Consider the following 18,979-nt stretch of genomic DNA (forward strand, 5'->3'; position numbering starts at 1 on the left):
AAATTTTTTCGAGATTTGACCCTTTTGCTACCGCCAAGGCCTACGGCGGTAGGGTTAGATAGCCTACCGCCACGGCCCATGGCGGTAGGGGTGCGACGGAGGGGGACGGCGGCCGTTTGACTGCGCTGACGTGGATAAGTACCTACCGCCAGGAGGCCTGGCGGTAGGCTGTCCAAACCTACCGCCAGAGCACCTGGTGGTAGGGTCCTATCTCAGTGTAATGATTCTGTAACGAAGAATTGAGTTGCCCTGGCGGTAGGCTGTCTGACCCTACCGCCAGGGGCCTTGGCGGTAGGGTCTTGTTTTTTCAGTGTAACGATTCTGTAACGAAGAATTGAGTTGCCCTGGCGGTAGGCTGTCTGACCCTACCACTAGGGGCCTTGGCGGTAGGGTCCTGTGTTTTATGAATTTAAGTTCATTTGCTTGCTTCTTTTCAAATTCAATATGACAATAATATTATAGCAATTTTCACAAATATGACAACAATATCATAGATCTCAAACAATTAAACTTGGGCATCACATACACATTAACAAATTTGAAGTGCATAAACCATTTCAAACGAACTTCAACTAATTAGTAAACTGAGTTCCACATAGTTTCACAAATAGCAAACACATAGATCCACAAATAGCAAACACATAGTTCCACGTAGCTTCATAACCACCCGAATAGTTCAATCAAACGAAGTTCAACGAAACTAAAAGAGCCAACTATCCAAGAGCATAATCAGTTGCTCCTTCCCCTCTTGGAGGTACGGTCCTCGTTACTCTTTGAACGATGCTCTTCGGTCTTCTTCTTGGGCCGTCGAGGAACCGGTCTCTGGAAAGGGTCCGGACTCAGCAAATCCTTCTTCTTCGGATTCCTCTTCTTCGGCAGTTGAGATGCTTGAGACGTTTGAGTTGCTGGAGGTCCATAATCTTCATCGTACTCCTCCTCCCCGTTGCTCTCATCATCCTCCTCCCCTTCTTCATATATGGCCTCCTCCTCCTCCTCCTCCTCCTCCTCCTCCTCCTCCTCCTCCTCCTCCTCCTCTCCAACCAACCTAGACGACGAGGGAGCATGGCTCGATGAGCCGATGATACCCTGTGTGGCTACAGGCTGATGAGCTTCAACTAACCCAGCTCCAGCACACCCAAGCAGCCCTACCAGCTTGCGACAACGCTGCACGAACTTCTGCACTCACAATGAAGCAAGGTCATAATAAGTTCAGATCGACTGACTACAAGTGAACAAGATGCATCTGTTCCGAGGAGACTGAAATTGTACCTTCATTGTCCCCCTGACTCTGGTCTCAGATTGTACGCTCCCGGAAAGATGACCTAGTGCATCTGAGGCTTCAAAGATGCATCTGTTCAGCTCACCGGACTGCAACGGCATAAGTCAGTCACGTTGACGAATAAAATATTTTAAATACGACCGTCGGTTCAAACGTACCACTCTGTTGATGAGGGGTGCAAACTCCCTAAATCCACTGTGCATGTCTCTGATGCCGGTCTGGTATGCTTGTTCATCGGGGTCAGCCCACTCCAGCTCCGCGATGTCTTCCGCCGTCCATCGAGGCCTGAGACGAAGACGGTGCTTATGGCCATCATCGTACCACCTAATGTGTTGGCCCAGGTAATCATCCCAGTTAGTCACTCTCCTCTCCACGTCTTTACGCCACCTCCATCGGTTCCACTCCGTCACATGAGTCTTATGCTCCTCTCCCCAGTTTGTGATCGACTGATTCTTCTGCCGACTCATCCTGCAAGGCATAAGCAACAAGAATCATCATAAGCGCAATGAGATCATCATAAGCAACAAGAAACATGATAATCTCACGGAGAACAAAGAGCTCACAGGTGCAGCGCGTGGCCGCCGGTATCGGTGGGCTGGCCCGGTGGGGTATGCTGATAACTCCCAAACTGCGTGGCCACGCGTTGTGGCAAATGCCACTCGACGGCGTACACACAGATCATGGGCACGATGCACCGCCAGATACCACGGTCCGCATCGCACATCACGTTCAGATCAAAGGCCCACTCTCGTTCTTGTCGATACGGGCACCAGATTACCTATTACATATACCTTGGTAAGTTCGCACTCTCGGTCAATAGCGGAATCAAAGAGAAAGGTGTTGTGCGAGTTCATATACCTGCGTATGCGTCAAAGCGTCCAACTCGTTGGTGTAGGTCTTGTACGAAGTCTTGTTTAGGCCCGTGTAGAGTTTGACAACGTCCCACTCTCGCCTTCTTCGCCATAGTCTTCCCATGGGCGTCTTGGCAACTTCTCCGGACGCCCCACCGGCAGCCGCTCCCACATCCAAATGGAGAAGGCCCAGACAAAGCCACCCATATTGGACTTGTCTCCCGTCCTCTGCGTTGCATCGTCAAGCTGCAAAACATCAAATGAGGATCAGATATAAGAAAATGTCATGGACACACTTTCATAGGTAGGTACGCAATTAGACACTCTCTTACCGAACGGTATAGGTAGGCGAGAGATGCCGTCCCCCAACTATACCCTGCATCCTAGTCCGCTAGGAAGAACAGATACGCCCAGTTGGCAGAGTTCCCGGAGCTGTCTGGAAACACGACCTCCGAGAGAATATACCACAGATAGGACCTCGCGTACAACTCGACAGTCGCCTCATCTGCGCCTTGGGGGCATGTCCTCCGGTGCTCCGAGAGCCAGGGCAACGGCACACCGGATGTACGGTTACTCTTGGCACTGGGGCAGTCGCCGATGAGGGTGGTGACCCTCTCCTGCCAGTTGGCCCTCTCCACTCGACCGGTGAGTGCATGACCCTCGATCGGCATTGCAGTAATCATCCCCCAGTCCTCTAGGGTCACCGTCATCTCCCCGCATGGCAGATGGAAAGAATAGGTCTCCGGTCTCCAACGGTCAATCAGAGCTGTGAGAGCCGCGTGGACAAGCGTCGGCGGCTGACGCTTGAACTGCAGCACGAAACCCAACAGACGGGCTCTCTTGAAGAACGGCGCGTAGCGCTCGTCGTAGTCCATATGCCCATGAACCCCGTGACCCCTCATGCGCAGTGGCTGGAGCGTCCGTTAAAAAGTGAACGCCAAAAAGTTAGGAAATCATTTTCATCAATCCGAGAACTTTGATCAAAATTTCTTTCATATCACTTACCTCTCCGTTCTCTATGAAACGGGCACGATTACCCTTGCCGAATGCCCAGTCCAGCATGCAGTACCGTGGGCCGATGTTGTCCGCAAGAGGTGGCCGCCTTAATAGAGTTTCATAAACAAAAGCACCATAAGCATAAGCATACATAAACAAACAATGAACTCAAATCATATCAAGATCAAATTTTAAGCACATTCCTCCAACAACATCTACTACACATGATGGATCAAATCATATCAACATGCATCATATAAAAAAAACCTCCAACATACATCATAGCTTCATATTTTTAAACAAAATTTTCCAAACAATATCTTCATATCATCATATCAACATGCATCATCAAACTAGGGTTCATCTTCACACTAGAGCATATCATCATATCAACATGCATCATCAAACTAGGGTTCATCCCTTTATCAACAATACATCATAATTTTTTTAACAAAAAAATTATGAACTAGGGTTCATCTTCACACTAACATATGAACTATTGATTAGAGTACATATCCAATACCACTAATTACTAAAGAACTAAGAACTACAACTACAATCAATCTTAGGTGGAAAAAAATCAATCTAAGTTCAAAAACATGAGGGATTTCAAGCAAATAATGCGTTGAATCGGTAGCAAGTTTGCAAAAACTAATTGGAGGGATCGGAGGAGCTTACGGTTCTCTCCTCGGGGCCATCTCGATCCGCCAAAACGGTGAAGAATCGGTGAAGATCCAAGGGGGGGAGTGGAGGAGATGAGAGAGGGAGAGAGGGGCGACTTGGGGGAGAAAGAAAGGAGAAACTGCCGACTTGGGGGAGGGGAGGGGTGGGGAGAAGGGAAGGGGCGCGGTCTCGGGCGAAATAATTGCCCCGCACCCTACCGCCAGGGCCCCTGGCGGTAAGGTTAGACAGCCTACTGCCAGGGCCCATGACGGTAGGGTGCAATGGAGGGGGACGGCGCCGTCTCCGCGTGCTGACGTGGATAAGTTTCCTAATGCCCTGGCGGTAGGCAAAAGGGTCAAATCTCGAAAAAAATTCAAACCGGGACCAGATCCTGAAATACTTTCTAAAAAGGGTCAAAACACGAAATTCGGCGTTCGGGGACGGGTTTACGGACGTCGGCAACAACAACTACCTAGAGAACAACGAGGTAGGGAACCCCGTAAGAGCAAATCACTCCTACTATGGCATAGACTTCCCCAATTCCGTGGCCACCGGAAGATTCAGCAACGGATTCAACTTGGCTGACTTCATCGGTATGCTAAGTTGCTAACTTTGATCCCATCACGCTATGTCTATTTTTCATAATTTGCTTACCGTTCAAGACAACTGACATGGCCACTTGTGCACAACACAATTGATCTACGTGTTCTAACATTATTACTCAACCAACATCCATTGTTTGCCAACAGGTTTCCATTTAATATAGTCTTATTTTCTCATGTAGTATAGCCTGAATTTGTTTTACTTTCCTGCAGGAGAAATTGTTTTACTTTACCGACATGGTGGCTAGCTGTTGAAAAACGGTACTTGTTAGAACAGAATAGAGAGGGGTTTGGTGGAATTGATGTATATTGTATTGAGCCTCTTGGGCGGTTTATATAGAGTACAAGGCTTGGAGAGCAAGAAGTCTCCCCTCGAGATAAGGCAGGAGATGGTTACAAATCATAGTCTACCGTATACAGATATATGCCTATATACTCGAACATCCTCCGCAGTCGTAGCGGTAGCGTCGCGGACAGCAGGAGCGTTGTGGACGATCAGACTGGAAAGAAAAGCAGGCGACGGGCTGATAGTACTGAAAGATATATAGCACAGTGTATACACTGTATTCGATATGTGCTATCAGCTGCCAAGACGTAACTAAGATATGAAAATTAACCAAACAATTACATTGGCATAAAAATCCCGTTTCGGTTTGACTACTACTGAATACCATCTTCATTTCAATTTATAAGGCATATAACTTTTCTTATCTTATTTCATATGATAGGGTGTGTGCATGTGAATTTATCGATGTTTCTCCATGTTCGCTCGAATCCTAGCAATCGCATATTCTGCTGTTCTATGTATATATAAGCATGGCTAGTTTCTATTTTCTTTGTTTTGGTTTCATTAGCATTTTTAAGTTTTATGTCGGCTTAAAACATGCATTACAGTCTGAACTGGATAGAACCGTATATAATTCGTCAAAAATCAGGAAGAATATCAATCCTTTTAAATGAATGGATATACTCCCTTTGTCCCAAAATAAGTGTCTCAACTATATACTAACTTTAGTAGAAATTTATACTAAACTTGAAAGACTTATTTTGGGACGGAGGGAGTATTATCTAAGTTATTCTGTTTTTGAAAGAATATTGATCAACCAGTGGTGTGTATACCCTTGATTGATATGCAGCAAAGGCTATGGGATTCGAGATGAGCCCTCCCACAAAAATGGAGGCTGGTTTTGCTGGAGTCAACTATGCTTCGGCGACCTCTGGGATTTGGAGAGACATCGTAAGTGGACACCTTCATGCATGCACGAGTATTTGAATTTGCATGCATTTTTTTTTCAGGAATGCATGTGCATTCATCGTCATTCGTCAACATACCTTCAGCTATCATACATCCATAGACATATCAGTACTACTATTTACAGGAATGTGTAAACACAAAATAATGGTACAGATATATTTAGTTCTTAGACATCAACTACAGTTAGTCGCATTGATGTTAATGCCATTTTGCAGGACACCGGACTGGACATCCCACTGATGGTGATGGACCAAGTGAAGAACTTCGCGGACACGATAGGGCAGATGGGCGCCAACCGTAGCCCGCAAGACCTGAGCAAGATGTTGTCCAATTCCCTCTTCCTCATCAGCACCGGCACCACCGACCTCTACTTAATCTACAACATCAACAACAATGGGGGCTCGGACAGCAAAACCGATGTCCCACACCTCATCTCCTCCTACGGCGACAACATCATGACCTTGTACAACTTGGGCGCGAGGAAGTTCGGTATCATCAACGTCCCGACCTTGTGCACGGCGGTGGTGCGCCATGGCTGTGAGGGCCTCATTACCAGCCTCCGGGAGGAGTTCAACGATGGCATCAAGCCACTCATGGCCGGCCTCGCCTCCAACCTCAGTGGCCTCCGCTACTCCATTGCCGACTTTCACGCCTTCTCGGATGCAGTCAACATGAGTCCGTCGGCCTACAGTAAAATCTATCAAAGTTGTCGACATTCTTACATGGTCATGCATCTGTCAGTTGAAAATGTTGGTGTGGTTTGTTGATGGATGCACAGGGTTTGTGAACACCGGGGGCGCGTGCTGCCAAGGCTCCTGCGCACCTGGTTCTGGGCTGCCGTGTGCCAACCGCTCTCAGTACTGGTACTGGTATTGGAACGAGGAGTACCCGACGGAGCAGGCCGCTAAGCTGGGATTTTTTTTAAAAACTATGATGATTTTTATAGCAAATTCGGAAACTATACACCCTAATGGAGAAAAATCAAAAGTATCACCCCGTCGGTCTCCTGTTGGCCGAAAAAGGACTTTTCGGCCTTAGGGTGTATAGTTTCCGAATTTGCTATAAAAATCATCATAGTTTCTCAAAAAAACCTAAGCTGGCCGCATCTGCGTTTTTCAATGGCACAACCCAATTCACAACGCCGGTGAACTTCAAGACGCTGATCAGCCAAAAGTGATAGTATTTCTTTATGTTTCCGACTTGCGGTATCCAGAAATAAAGCGAGACATCTGTGTGAGACTTATATTGCCATTTGCCTTGAATTCCAATGTGCGGCTTTGTGTTTATCATAATATTCAGGGTACGGTGGCACGTTGTGTTTTACTCCCTACGTCCCAAAATTCTTGTCTTAGATTCATCTAGATACGGATGTATCTAATACTAAAACATGACTTGATACATCCGTATTTAGACAAAATTAAGACAAGAATTTTGGGACGGAGAGAATAGATGGGATTGGGTATGTGGAAACGGTTCAAGCATTCCTACTCTATCCACGTGTGTAGTGTGTAGTCGCATGCTCGTAGGGATAAAGTGTACGTGCATGTGCTCATAGGAATGAATGTATGTGAGAGTCGACGTTTATAATGTGTTTCTACAAAAACGCCGACACTTATAGCAGCTCTCTTTACATGTGTCCAAGCTGAATTTTACAGTATCCACATTCCATCGGGACGGATGCATGGGCATGCACACATTCTTAGGTCATCAATTTGACTAACAAAATAGTCTCTCCGTTCCTAAATATAAGTCTTTCGAAGGATTTCATTATGGACCACATACGGAGCAAAATGAGTGAATCTACACTCTAAAATGCATCTATATACATCTGTATGGGGTTCATAGTAGAATCTCTACAAAGACTTATATTTAGGAACGGAGGGAGTATATGTTATAAGCCACCCAAATTATATGTTTAGAAACTTTATTCAAATATGAATCCAATGATATACTTTTGGTTTTGTGGGAAAAAAGGATATGCTTTTGATCGTTAGTCAAAAAAAAATGCAGGTAGATCGGTAGTCAAATTGAGTATCTAAAAACCAGAGGGAGTACTGGAGGGAGCATATCTGTATATGGACTACGCAAAAAGAACATTCTCAAGTGTGTGCCGGAGGTCGTGTAAGGGCACTGTTGGTGCCTGTGTCTATTTGTACTATTAAACAGGGATATAGATACAACTCACCTACGTACTGTACCATATCTAATAAATCTAATAATGCCTTGTGTCCACATTTTGTGCTGCCTAATAATTTAAAAATAGCATGTAGTAGGATCATTCTAGCTGGTGGTGGTTTGGATCCCAGGCGGCCATCATCAGGTTGATCTTGGCAATGGTGCCAGGATGGTGGAAACGCCAAACTGTTCGAGGGAAAAAGAAAAGGCCGGCAGAGGGGCGCGTGTTGTCTCGAGGAATTAACAGGAAACTCGCCGCGCGCATTGATCAGAGCAAAGAGAAAAACTGACCAGAGTTGAAGAAGGCCTGACTATCGACTGCACTCCCAAGCGTCTGTCTACCCTCAGATCACATCGCATAAGCTGCAGTTCGCCTTCCTCGCACCTACCAGAGCATCCTCTGGTCTCATTTGAGGCATGGCAGCTCGGCGGACCATTGCCATGTTGGAAGGGGGTATGAGTGGAATGATCGGCCTCAGTGAAACACGGCTGAGGGCGCAGAACAGCGAACGCGAGTGCATATTGGACAATCTCTGCCCGTCTGAATACTGCGTGTGCTCAGTTTGGTGGATTTGCCAGTCACGAATGGGGCAGTGAACTCTGCATTCCAAGCCCTCACACCAGCCACTGGTATGCCACGCTTAGATTCCAGACCACACCACTTGCTATTCAAACACAAACCGAGTCTGCAAGCATACGAGCTTAAAGCTGTCAAGATGTTCCAGATTTCTACTGCCAGAGGTACCCTAACATTGTCCACAGAGGGCTAAAGAACCCTAGAAGTCGAGCCAACTCGGGCCAACAAGACAAACCTACGCACCCTCAAGACCACCACAAAGTAGAAACCATCTACGCTAACTCGACTACTCCATGGAAGAGGCTTCACGGAGTCTTGACAAAGTGCGGGCTCAGAAGCTTGGCAATCTCCAGGAACCCAACACGCTCTCTGCCTGCAAACAGGGCTTTCAGCTTCTCGTCGCACACGATGACCTTCTTGTCCCCAGGGTCCTGGAAAATAGCAGGACAGAATGAGAAGTGCAACTACAAAATAGCATGTTCGTATGTAGATACTTACTCCCTTTGTCCCACAATATAAGACCGTTTCTCAAGCTAACATAGCTTGAAAAACGATCTTATATTATGGGATGGAGGGAGTAGTTAAGTCCTTGTATGTTGCTGCAAATCCTACATTTACTGCTAGATTTCACATTTGTGACATCACTCCACACCAATGAACGAAAATCTCATGCTTCACCCAAATAGTTGTATGACGAGTAGCTTAATGCGTTTGAACATAAGGAGGCAAGTCATCCTCATCAAATCAACCATGCACTCTTCATTCACTAGTCACTATATATATTGTGCAAGCATACCACCATTCAGTAATTGCACAGCCACATTGAATCTAGAAATTAACTCTGTTCAGCAAGGATGTCAACATGTGTACAAATGCCACATGAGAAAAAACTCTGTTTCAGACATTCATCAGTCAGTTTTATCACATTGGAAGCATCACAGCTCCTTCTCATGGGACCATCTTTCATAGACTCTGCTAAGTACTAACCGATGTGCAACACATACCAGCAAAACGTGGCAGCAAATCATCTGTTCTTCCCACAAGCAGATAGAAAGAACACATCAATTTGCACAGGGATCAGACAAGAGCAAGAACATTCCACATGCATCAGCAGAAGAACCCAACGCTGCATACCAGCAAGACGGAAACATGACGGGACGTTCTAAGAAGTAGAGTTATACACCGGGCTTCTACATCCGGCGAACATGGACAGTGAGGCGGCTCTAGAGCACAACGCCACATAACGAACGCCAACAACAGTTTTACACCTGTCCTGAAGGCAGGATCTCAGATTTGCTCCTGTTGGACACTAGCAAAAAGGCCGAGCGATTCCATCTCATCTTACGCAATCCTTTCCGACTTCGTCTTTCACATCCAAATCAATTACTACTACGCCAAACGAACAGCCTGGCAAGGGAAGGGATACCTAGGGGTTTGGGGAGCTCGCGTGGGCGTGGGTATACCTGGAGGTTGTTCTGCTTGATGTAGGCCCAGATGCGCTTCATGGCCTCGGTGCGGGGGACCTCGGCGGCGCCCATGAACGCCTGCAGCGCGGGGGACACGGGCCGGGGCATCGTGATGCCGGTCGGCGCCGCCCTCTTCTTCTTGGGGGCCGCCGCGGCCGTGGTAGACTTGGCCGCGGCGCGCACGACGACGGCGGCGGCGGCGGGAGCCGCGCGGCGCAGGCGCGCGAAGGAGGCCGACGGGCGGAGGAGGGCGAGAGGGGAGAAGACGGTGGTGAGCATGGATGCGGCCGCCATTTGGGGTTGGGGGTTTCTTCTCTTGGGTCGCTTCGGCGTCGGGGTCTCTTTGGATAATGGCTGTGGGGAACAAGGGTTTGGGCTTTTGAGGGTTTAGGGCATCTCCATAAACAACAACAACAACAACAACAACAACAACAACAACAACAACAACAACAACAACAAAGCCTTTAGTCCCAAACAAGTTAGGGTAGGCTAGAGGTGAAACTCATAAGATTTCGCAACCAACTCATGGCTCTGGCACATGGATAGCAAGCTTCCACGCACCCCTGTCCATAGCTAGCTCTTTGTCGATACTCCAATCATTCAGGTCTCTCTTAACGGATTCCTCCCATGTCAAAATCGGTCGACCCCGCCCTCTCTTGACATTCTCCGCACGCTTTAGCCGTCCGCTATGCACTGGAGCTTCTGGAGGTCTGCGCTGAATATGCCCAAACCATCTCAAACGATGTTGAACAAGCTTCTCCTCAATTGGTGCTACCCCAACTCTATCTCGTATATCATCATTCCGGACTCGATCCTTCCTCGTGTGGCCACACATCCATCTCAACATACGCATCTCCGCCACACCTAACTGTTGAACATGTCGCCTTTTAGTCGGCCAACACTCCGCGCCATACAACATTGCGGGTCGAACCGCCGTCCTGTAGAACTTGCCTTTTAGCTTTTGTGGCACTCTCTTGTCACAGAGAATGCCAGAAGCTTAGCGCCACTTCATCCATCCGGCTTTGATTCGATGGTTCACATCTTCATCAATACCCCCATCCTCCTGCAACATTGACCCCAAATACCGAAAGGTGTCCTTCCGAGGTACCACCTGGCCATCAAGGCTAACCTCCTCCTCCTCATTAGGGCATCTCCATGTTTATTTTATTTAGAGGCGAGTTTAGGGCCTCTCCAACGGGCGCCTCTATATCTCGCCCTCAGCGAATCCAACTTCCGACTCGCTGAAGGGGCGAGCGAGATGGCCAGCTCATGCACGCGGCAGGTCACAGCCTGTTTTTTTTCTTTTATTTTCTGTTTACTGTTTCCATTTTTCTATTTATTTTGTTTTTATACTTTTAAATAGTCTAAATATATATATATTACAAAAAACACTCTACAAAAAATATTAGAAAAATGTTAATCAAGCATTTAAAAAATGTTGAACAAGTGTTTGAAAAATGTTAATCAAGCGTTTGGAAAATGTTACATGTATACAGAAAAAATGTTGATCATGTATTCGCAAATTGTTATTTTTTATTTGAAAATTGCTAATCAAGCATTTAAAAATATGTTTAAAATGTATAAAAAATGTTGACAATGTATTAGAAATTGTTACTTCTGTATTTGAAAAATGTTAAAAATATGTATAGGAAAAATCTTAACCATGTATTACAAAAATGTTTGATTTGCATTGGAAAAATGATAGACGTGTACTAGAAAAATGTTGTTGGCATGTACAAAAAATGTAGAATACTAACCAAAAAACAAAGAAAACCAGAAAAATGTAACAACATAAACAAAAGAAAAAAGAAAATGAAAACAAAGAAAAAATGAAAAAGTAAGAATGGAAAAAGGAGAAAGTAAAAAAAGAAACAAAAGAAAACAAAAAAAGAAAGGAAAAAGAAAAAGGAAACTGGCTCGAAACGCCTCAAGTAGGACATGCCCCTACTACTTACCACGAATGGGACTTGGGCGGAGTGGCTTAGTAGCGCCCGCGATCTCCCTGGAGACTAAGGATCGATCCCTGCTTCTCCCCTTTCCGGTCTATGTCCGTGGATGGGTGGGACAGACGGATCTAGAATCACATGAGATATGAAGACACGTGATCCAACTGACCGTAGGCCAAAATGGACTCTCGCATGGTGTCGAATCAAATCATGCAAATTAGGGGGGGGGATAAGAGCAAAAGTTTTTGAAAGAGTAAATATAATGAAGATATAAAGATGTATCCTCAAAAAAAGATGTAAAGATGTATCAAGGATGGCACGGGGCGTTCGTGCCAAAGATGTATCAAGGATGGCACGGGGCGTTTGTGCCATGTAGGACGACCGAGGCCGCTAGCGAGGTGGTGGGTGGCTCGGGGAAGGTAGGCATGAGGGGTGTGAGAGAAGGAGGCATTCATGTTCCCGCCCTCTACCTCATAGTAAAAGAACTCGACCTTGGATGTGTGACTCATGCAATTGAGACATGAAGGTGGCAACTGATGGGGAACGAAGCATGAAAATCAAGAAAAAAATCCTACAAAATACCCAAGATCTAATCTAGGAGATGCATAGCAATGAGAGGGGAGTGTGTCTACATATCCTTGTAGACCGAAAGCGGAAGCGTATATAACGTGGTTGATGTAGTCGTATTCTTCGTGATCCAATCACGATCCAATCCGATCTAGCGCCGAACGGACGGCACCTCCACGCTCAGCACACGTGCGGCTCGATGACGTCTCCTTCTTGATCCAGCAAGCAAGAAAGGATAAATAGATGGGATCTCAACCAGCACAACGGCGTGGTAGAGATGGTGGTGGTGCGATCCCAACAGGGCTTCGCCAAACGCTGTCGGAACCAATCTAAGAAGAAAACGAAGTGTTGGAAGAGGTAGGGTTGTCGCCGGGCCATGAGATTTGTGAAGGAAATATGCCCTAGAGGCAATAATAAAGTTGTTATTTATATTTCCTCACATCATGATAAATGTTTATTATTCATGCTAGAATTGTATTAACCGGAAACTTAGTACATGTATGAATACATAGACAAAACATAGTGTCCCTAGTATGCCTCAACTTGACTAGCTCGTTAATCAAAGATGGTTATGTTTCCTAACCATAGACATGTGTTGTCATTTGATAAACGAGATCACATCATTAGGATAATGATGTGATGGATAAAACCCGTTCGTTAGCTTAGCATTATGATCGTTACAGTTTCATTGCTACTGCTTTCTTCATGACTTATACATGTTCCTCAGACTATGAGATTATGCAACTCCCGAATACCGGAGGAACACCTTGTGTGCTATCAAACGTCACAACGTAACTAGGTGATTATAAAGATGCTCTATAGTGTCTCCGAAGGTGTTTGTTGGGTTGGCATAGATCGAGATTTGGATTTGTCACTCCGTGTATCGGAGTGGTATCTCTGGGCCCTCTCGGTAATGCTCATCACTATAAGCCATGCAAGCAATGTGACTAATGAGTTAGTTGCGGGATGAAGCAATACGGAAGGTGTAAAGAGACTTGCCGGTAACCAGATTGAACTAGGTTGATGATACCGACGATCGAATCTCGGGCAAGTAACATACCGATGACAAAGGGAACAACGTATGTTGTTATGTGGTTTGACCGATAAAGATCTTCGTAGAATATGTAGGAGCCAATATGAGCATCCAGGTTCCGCTATTGCTAATTGATCAGAGATGTGTCTTGGTCATGTCTACATAGTTCTCGAACCCGTAGGGTCCGCACGCTTAACGTTCGATGATGCTTTGTATTATGAGTTATGTGTTTTGATGACCGAAGTTTGTTCGGAGTCCCGGATGAGATCACGAACGTGACGAGGAGTCTCGAATGGTCGAGACATAAAGATTGATATATCGGAAGGCTAAATTCGGACATTGGAATGGTTCCGGAGAAGTTCGGGTATTTTTCGGAGTACCGGGAGGTTACCGGACCCCCCCCCCCAGGGAGTTGATGGGTCTTTGTGGGCCTTAATGGGAAGGAGAGGCAGTGGCCAGGAGGTGGCGCCCCCCCCCCAAGCCCAGTCCGAATTGGACAAGGGGTTGGGGGCGCGACCCCCCTTCTCCCTTCCTCCCCCCTTCTTGAGGTGGAATCCTACTAGGACTTGGAGTCCTAGCAGGACTCCCCTCTCCCAGCGTGCCTAGCAACGGTCGGCCGGCCTCCCCCTCCCTCCTTTATATATAGGGGCAGGGGGCACCCTAGAACACACCATGTTTTGCCTTAGCCGTGTGCGGTGCCCCCCTCCACAGTTACACACCTTGATCATATTATCGTAGTGCTTAGGCGAAGCCCTGCACCGGTAACATCGTCATCACCGTTGCCATGACATCATGCTGACAGAACTCACCCTCTTCCTCAACTGGATCAAGAGCACGAGGGACTTCATCAAGCTGAACGTGTGTTGAACGCGGAGGTGTCGTATGTTCGGTACTTGGATCGGTTGGATCGCAAAGACGTTCGACTACATCAACCGCGTTACTAAACGCTTCCGCTTTCGGTCTATGAGAGTACGTGGACACACTCTCCCGTCTCGTTGCTATGCATCTCCTAGATAGATCTTGCGTGATCGTAGGAAAATTTTGAAATACTACGTTCCCCAATAGTGGCATCCGAGCCAGATCTATGCGTAGATGTTTTATGCATGAGTACAACACAAATAATTGAGGGCGATAATAGTCATAATCCTTACCACCAACGTCTTACTTTGATTCGGCGGTATTGTTGGATGAAGCGGCCCGGACCGACATTACATGACTGTGTTCATGAGACTGGTTCTACCGACGTGCTTTTGCACATAGGTGGCTGGCAGGTGTTTGTTTCTCCAACTTTAGTTGAGTCAAGTTTGACTACAACCGGTCCTTGTTGAAGGTTAAAACAACACACTTGATGAAAAATCATTGTGGTTTTGATGCGTAGGTAAGAACGGTTCTTGCTAGAAGCTCGTAGCAGCCACGTAAAATTTGCAACAACAAAGTAGAGGACGTCTAACCTATTTTTGCAGGGCTTGGTGTGATGTGATATGGTCAAGACATGATGTGATATAAATTGTTGTATGAGATGATCATGTTTTGTAATAGAGTTATCGGCAACTGGCAGGAGCCATATGGTTGTCGCTTTATTGTATGCAATGCAATCGCCATGTAATTGCTTTACTTTATCACTAAGCGATAGCAATAGTCGTAGAAGCAATAGTTGGCGAGACGACAACGATGCTACGATGGAGATCAAGGTGTCGCGCCGGTGACGATGGAGATCATGACGATGCTTCGATGATGGAGATCATAAGCACAAGATGATGATGGCCATATCATGTCACATTTTTGATTGCATGTGATGTTTATGTTTTATGCATCTTATTTTGCTTAGTTCGGTGGTAGCATTATAAGGTGATCCCTTACTAAATTTCAAGGTATAAGTGTTCTCCTTGAGTATGCACCATTGCTACAATTCGTCGTGCCGAGACACCACGTGATGATCGGGTGTGATAAGCTCTACATTCACATACAATGGGTGCAAGCCAATTTTGCACACGCAGAATACTCGGGTTAAACTTGACGAGCCTAGCATATGCAGATATGGCCTCGGAACACTGAGACTGAAAGGTTGAACGTGAATCATGTAGTAGATATGATCAACAGAGTGATGTTCACCATTGAAAACTACTCCATCTCAGTGATGATCGGACATGGTTTAGTTGATTTGGATCACGTGATCATTTAGATGACTAGAGGGATGTATATCTAAGTGGGAGTTCTTAAGTAATATGATTAATCAAACTTTAATTTATCATGAACTTAGTCCTGATGGTTATTTTTGCATGTCTATGTTATTGTAGATCAATGGCCCGTGCTACCGTTCCTTTGAATTGTAATGCGTTCCTAGAGAAAGCTAAGTTGAAATATGATGGTAGCAATTACATGGATTGGGTCCGTAACTTGAGGATTATCCTCATTTTTGCACAAAAAAATTATGTCCTGGACGCACCGTTAGGTGTACCACTTGCGCCAGCAACTGCAGACATTGTGAATGCCTGGCAGACGTGTGTTGATGACTACTCGATAGTTCAGTGTGCCATGCTTTATGGCTTAGAATCGGGACTTCAAAGACGTTTTGAACGTCATGGAGCATATGAGATGTTCCAAGAGTTGAAGTTAATATTTCAAGCAAATGCCCGAGTTGAAAGATATGAAGTCTCCAACAAGTTCTATAGCTGCAAAATGGAGGAGAATAGTTCTGTTAGTGAACACATACTCAGAAGGTCTGGGTACCATAATCACTTGACTCAGCTGGGAGTTAATCTTCCTGATGATAGTATCATTGATAGAGTTCTTCAATTACTACCACCAAGCTATAAAGGCTTTGTGATGAACTATAATATGCAAGGGATGATGAAGACAATTCCCGAGCTTTTCGTGATGCTAAAGGATGCGGAGGTAGGAATCAAAAAGAAGCATCAAGTGTTGATGGTCAACAAGACCACTAGTTTCAAGAAAAAAGGGCAAAGGAAAGAAGGGAAACTTCAAGAAGAACAGCAAGAAAGTTGTTGCTCAGGAGAAGAAACCCAAGTCTGGACCTAACCCTGAAACTGAGTGCTTCTACTGCAAAGGGACTGGTCACTGGAAGCAGAACTGCCCCAAGTATTTGGCGGATAAGAAGGATGGCAAAGTGAAAGGTATATTTTATATACATGCTATCGATGTGTACCTTACTAATGCTCATAGTAGCGCCTTGGTATTTGATACTAGTTATATTGCTCATATTTGCAAATTAAACAGGGGCTACAGATTAAACGAAGATTGGCTGAGGATGAGGTGACGATGCGCGTCGGAAATTGTTCCAATGTCAATGTGATCGCCGTCGGCAGGCTACCTCTACATCTACCTTCGGGATTAGTTTTAGACCTAAATAATTGTTATTTGGTGCCAGCGTTGAGCCTGAACATTATATCTGGATCTTGTTTGATGTGAGACTATTCATTTAAATCAGAGAATAATGGTTGTTCTATTTATATGAGTAATACCTTTTATGGTCATGCACCCTTGCTGAGTGGTCTATCTTTGTTGAATCTCGATCGTGGTGATACACATGTTCATAATATTGAAGCCAAAAGATGCAAAGTTGAGAATGATAGTGCAACTTATTTGTGGCACTGCCATTTAGGTCATATTGGTGTAAAGCGCATGAAGAAACTCCATGCTGATGGGCTTTTGGAATCACTTGATTATGAATCACTTGGTGCTTGCGAACCATGCCTCATGGGCAAGATGACTAAAAGTCCGTTCTCCGGAACAATCGAACGAGCTATTGACTTATTAAAAATAATACATACCGATGTATGCTGTCCAATGAGTGTTGAGGCTCGTGGCGGGTATCTTTATTTTCTTACCTTCACAGATGATTTGAGCAGATGTGGGTATATCTACTTAATGAAGCATAAGTCTGAAACATTTGAAAAGTTCAAAGAATTTCAGAGTGAAGTGGAAAATCATTGTAACAAGAAAATAAAGTTTCTGCAATCTGATCGTGGAGGAGAATATTTGAGTTACGAGTTTGGTCTTCATTTGAAACAATGTGGAATTGTTTCAAAACTAACGCCACTTGGAACACCACTGCGAAATGATGTGTCCGAACGTCGTAACTATACTTTATTTGATATGGTGCAATCTATGATGTTTCTTACTGATTTACCGCTACCGTTTTGGGGTTATGCTTTAGATACGGCTGCATTCACTTTAAATAGGGCACCATCAAAATCCGTTGAGACGACGCCTTATGAACTATGGTTTGGTAAGAAACCAAAGTTGTCGTTTCTTAAAGTTTGGGATGTGATGCTTATGTGAAAAAGCTTAAACCTGATAAGCTCAAACCCAAATCGAAGAAGTGCGTCTTCATAGGATACCCAAAGGAAACTGTTGGGTACACCTTCTATCACAGATCTAAAGGCAAAATCTTTGTTGCTAAAAATGGATCCTTTCTAGAGAATGAGTTTCTCTCGAAAGAATTGAGTGGGAGGCAAGTAGAGCTTGATGAGGTAATTGTACTTTCTCTCGAATTGGAAAGTAGTTCATCACAGAAATCAGTTCCAGTGATTCCTACACCGATTAGTGAGGAAGCTAATGATGATGATCATGAAACTTCAGATCAAGTTACTACAGAACCTCGTAGGTCTTCTAGAGTACGGTCCGCACCAGAGTGGTACGGTAATCCTATTCTAGAAGTCATGTTACTAGCCCATGATGAACCTACGAACTATGAGGAAGCGATGATGAGCCCAGATTCCGCGAAATGGCTTGAGGCCATGAAACCTGAGATGGGATCCATGTATGAGAACAAAGTGTGGACTTTGGTGGATTTGCCCGATGATCGGCAAGCCATAGAAAATAAATGAATCTTCAAGAAGAAGACTGACACTAGTGGTAATCTTACTATCTACAAAGCTTGACTTGTTGCAAAAGGTTTTCGACAAGTTTAAGGAGCTGACTACAATGAGACTTTCTCACCCGTAGCGATGCTTAAGTCTGTCCGAATCATGTTAGCAATTGCTACATTTTATGATTACGAAATTTGGAGATGGATGTCAAAGCTGCATTCCTGAATGGATTTCTGGAAGAAGAGTTGTATATGATGCAACCAGAAGGTTTTGTCGATCCAAAGGGTGCTAACAAAGTGTGCAAGCTCCAGCGATCCATTTATGGACTGGTGCAAGCCTCTCGGGGTTGGAATAAACACTTTGATAGTGTGATCAAAGCATATGGTTTTATACAGACTTTTGGAGAAGCCTGTATTTACAATAAAGTGAGTGGGAGATCTATAGCATTTCTAATATTATGTGGATGACATATTGTTGATTGGAAATGATACATAATTTCTGGATAGTATAAAAGGATACTTGAATTAGAGTTTTTCAATGAAATACCTCGGTGAAGCTGCTTACATATTAGGCATCAAGATCTATAGAGATTTAGATCAAGACGCTTAATTGGACTTTCACAAAGCACATACCTTGATGAAGTTTTGAAGAAGTTCAAAATGGATCAGTCAAAGAAAGGGTTCTTGCGTGTGTTACAAAGTGTGAAGTTGAGTCAGACTTGATGCCCGACCACTGCA

At 45.0% G+C, this 18,979-nt stretch overlaps 2 protein-coding genes across 2 annotated transcripts; one reads left to right on the forward strand and one right to left on the reverse strand.

Annotated features, from left to right (window-relative positions):
* Positions 1 to 4,070: 4,070 nt before the first annotated feature.
* Positions 4,071 to 6,823, forward strand: LOC123115059 (GDSL esterase/lipase At1g71250-like). The gene is made up of 6 exons (XM_044536345.1): positions 4,071 to 4,096; positions 4,201 to 4,382; positions 5,528 to 5,628; positions 5,862 to 6,357; positions 6,401 to 6,550; positions 6,738 to 6,823. The coding sequence occupies exons 1-6, from the start codon at positions 4,071 to 4,073 to the stop codon at positions 6,821 to 6,823; spliced, it is 1,041 nt and encodes a 346-aa protein (XP_044392280.1).
* A 1,644-nt stretch (positions 6,824 to 8,467) lies between these two features.
* Positions 8,468 to 10,233, reverse strand: LOC123113401 (protein TRI1). Its single transcript, XM_044534623.1, has 2 exons — positions 9,862 to 10,233; positions 8,468 to 8,829 (listed from the first exon to the last, which is right to left on the reverse strand). The coding sequence occupies exons 1-2, from the start codon at positions 10,156 to 10,158 to the stop codon at positions 8,704 to 8,706; spliced, it is 423 nt and encodes a 140-aa protein (XP_044390558.1). The 5' UTR covers positions 10,159 to 10,233; the 3' UTR covers positions 8,468 to 8,703.
* Between the last annotated feature and the right edge of the window lie 8,746 nt (positions 10,234 to 18,979).

Source organism: Triticum aestivum, chromosome 5B (assembly GCF_018294505.1).
Source record: "Triticum aestivum cultivar Chinese Spring chromosome 5B, IWGSC CS RefSeq v2.1, whole genome shotgun sequence".
NCBI classification, from domain to species: domain Eukaryota; kingdom Viridiplantae; phylum Streptophyta; class Magnoliopsida; order Poales; family Poaceae; genus Triticum; species Triticum aestivum.

Bases quoted from the DNA above. Each gene is read 5' to 3' on its own strand.
- LOC123115059 (XM_044536345.1), top strand. From the start codon at position 4,071: ATGGAGGGGGACGGCGCCGTCTCCGC. The intron at 4,097-4,200 runs GTGCTGACGTGG...CTTTCTAAAAAG, and splicing joins GGGGACGGCGCCGTCTCCGC to GGTCAAAACACGAAATTCGG. The intron at 6,551-6,737 runs CTAAGCTGGGAT...TCTCAAAAAAAC, and splicing joins GTACCCGACGGAGCAGGCCG to CTAAGCTGGCCGCATCTGCG.
- LOC123113401 (XM_044534623.1), bottom strand. From the start codon at position 10,158: ATGGCGGCCGCATCCATGCTCACCACCGTCTTCTCCCCTCTCGCCCTC. The intron at 8,830-9,861 runs GTATACCCACGC...GCTATTTTCCAG, and splicing joins TCAAGCAGAACAACCTCCAG to GACCCTGGGGACAAGAAGGT.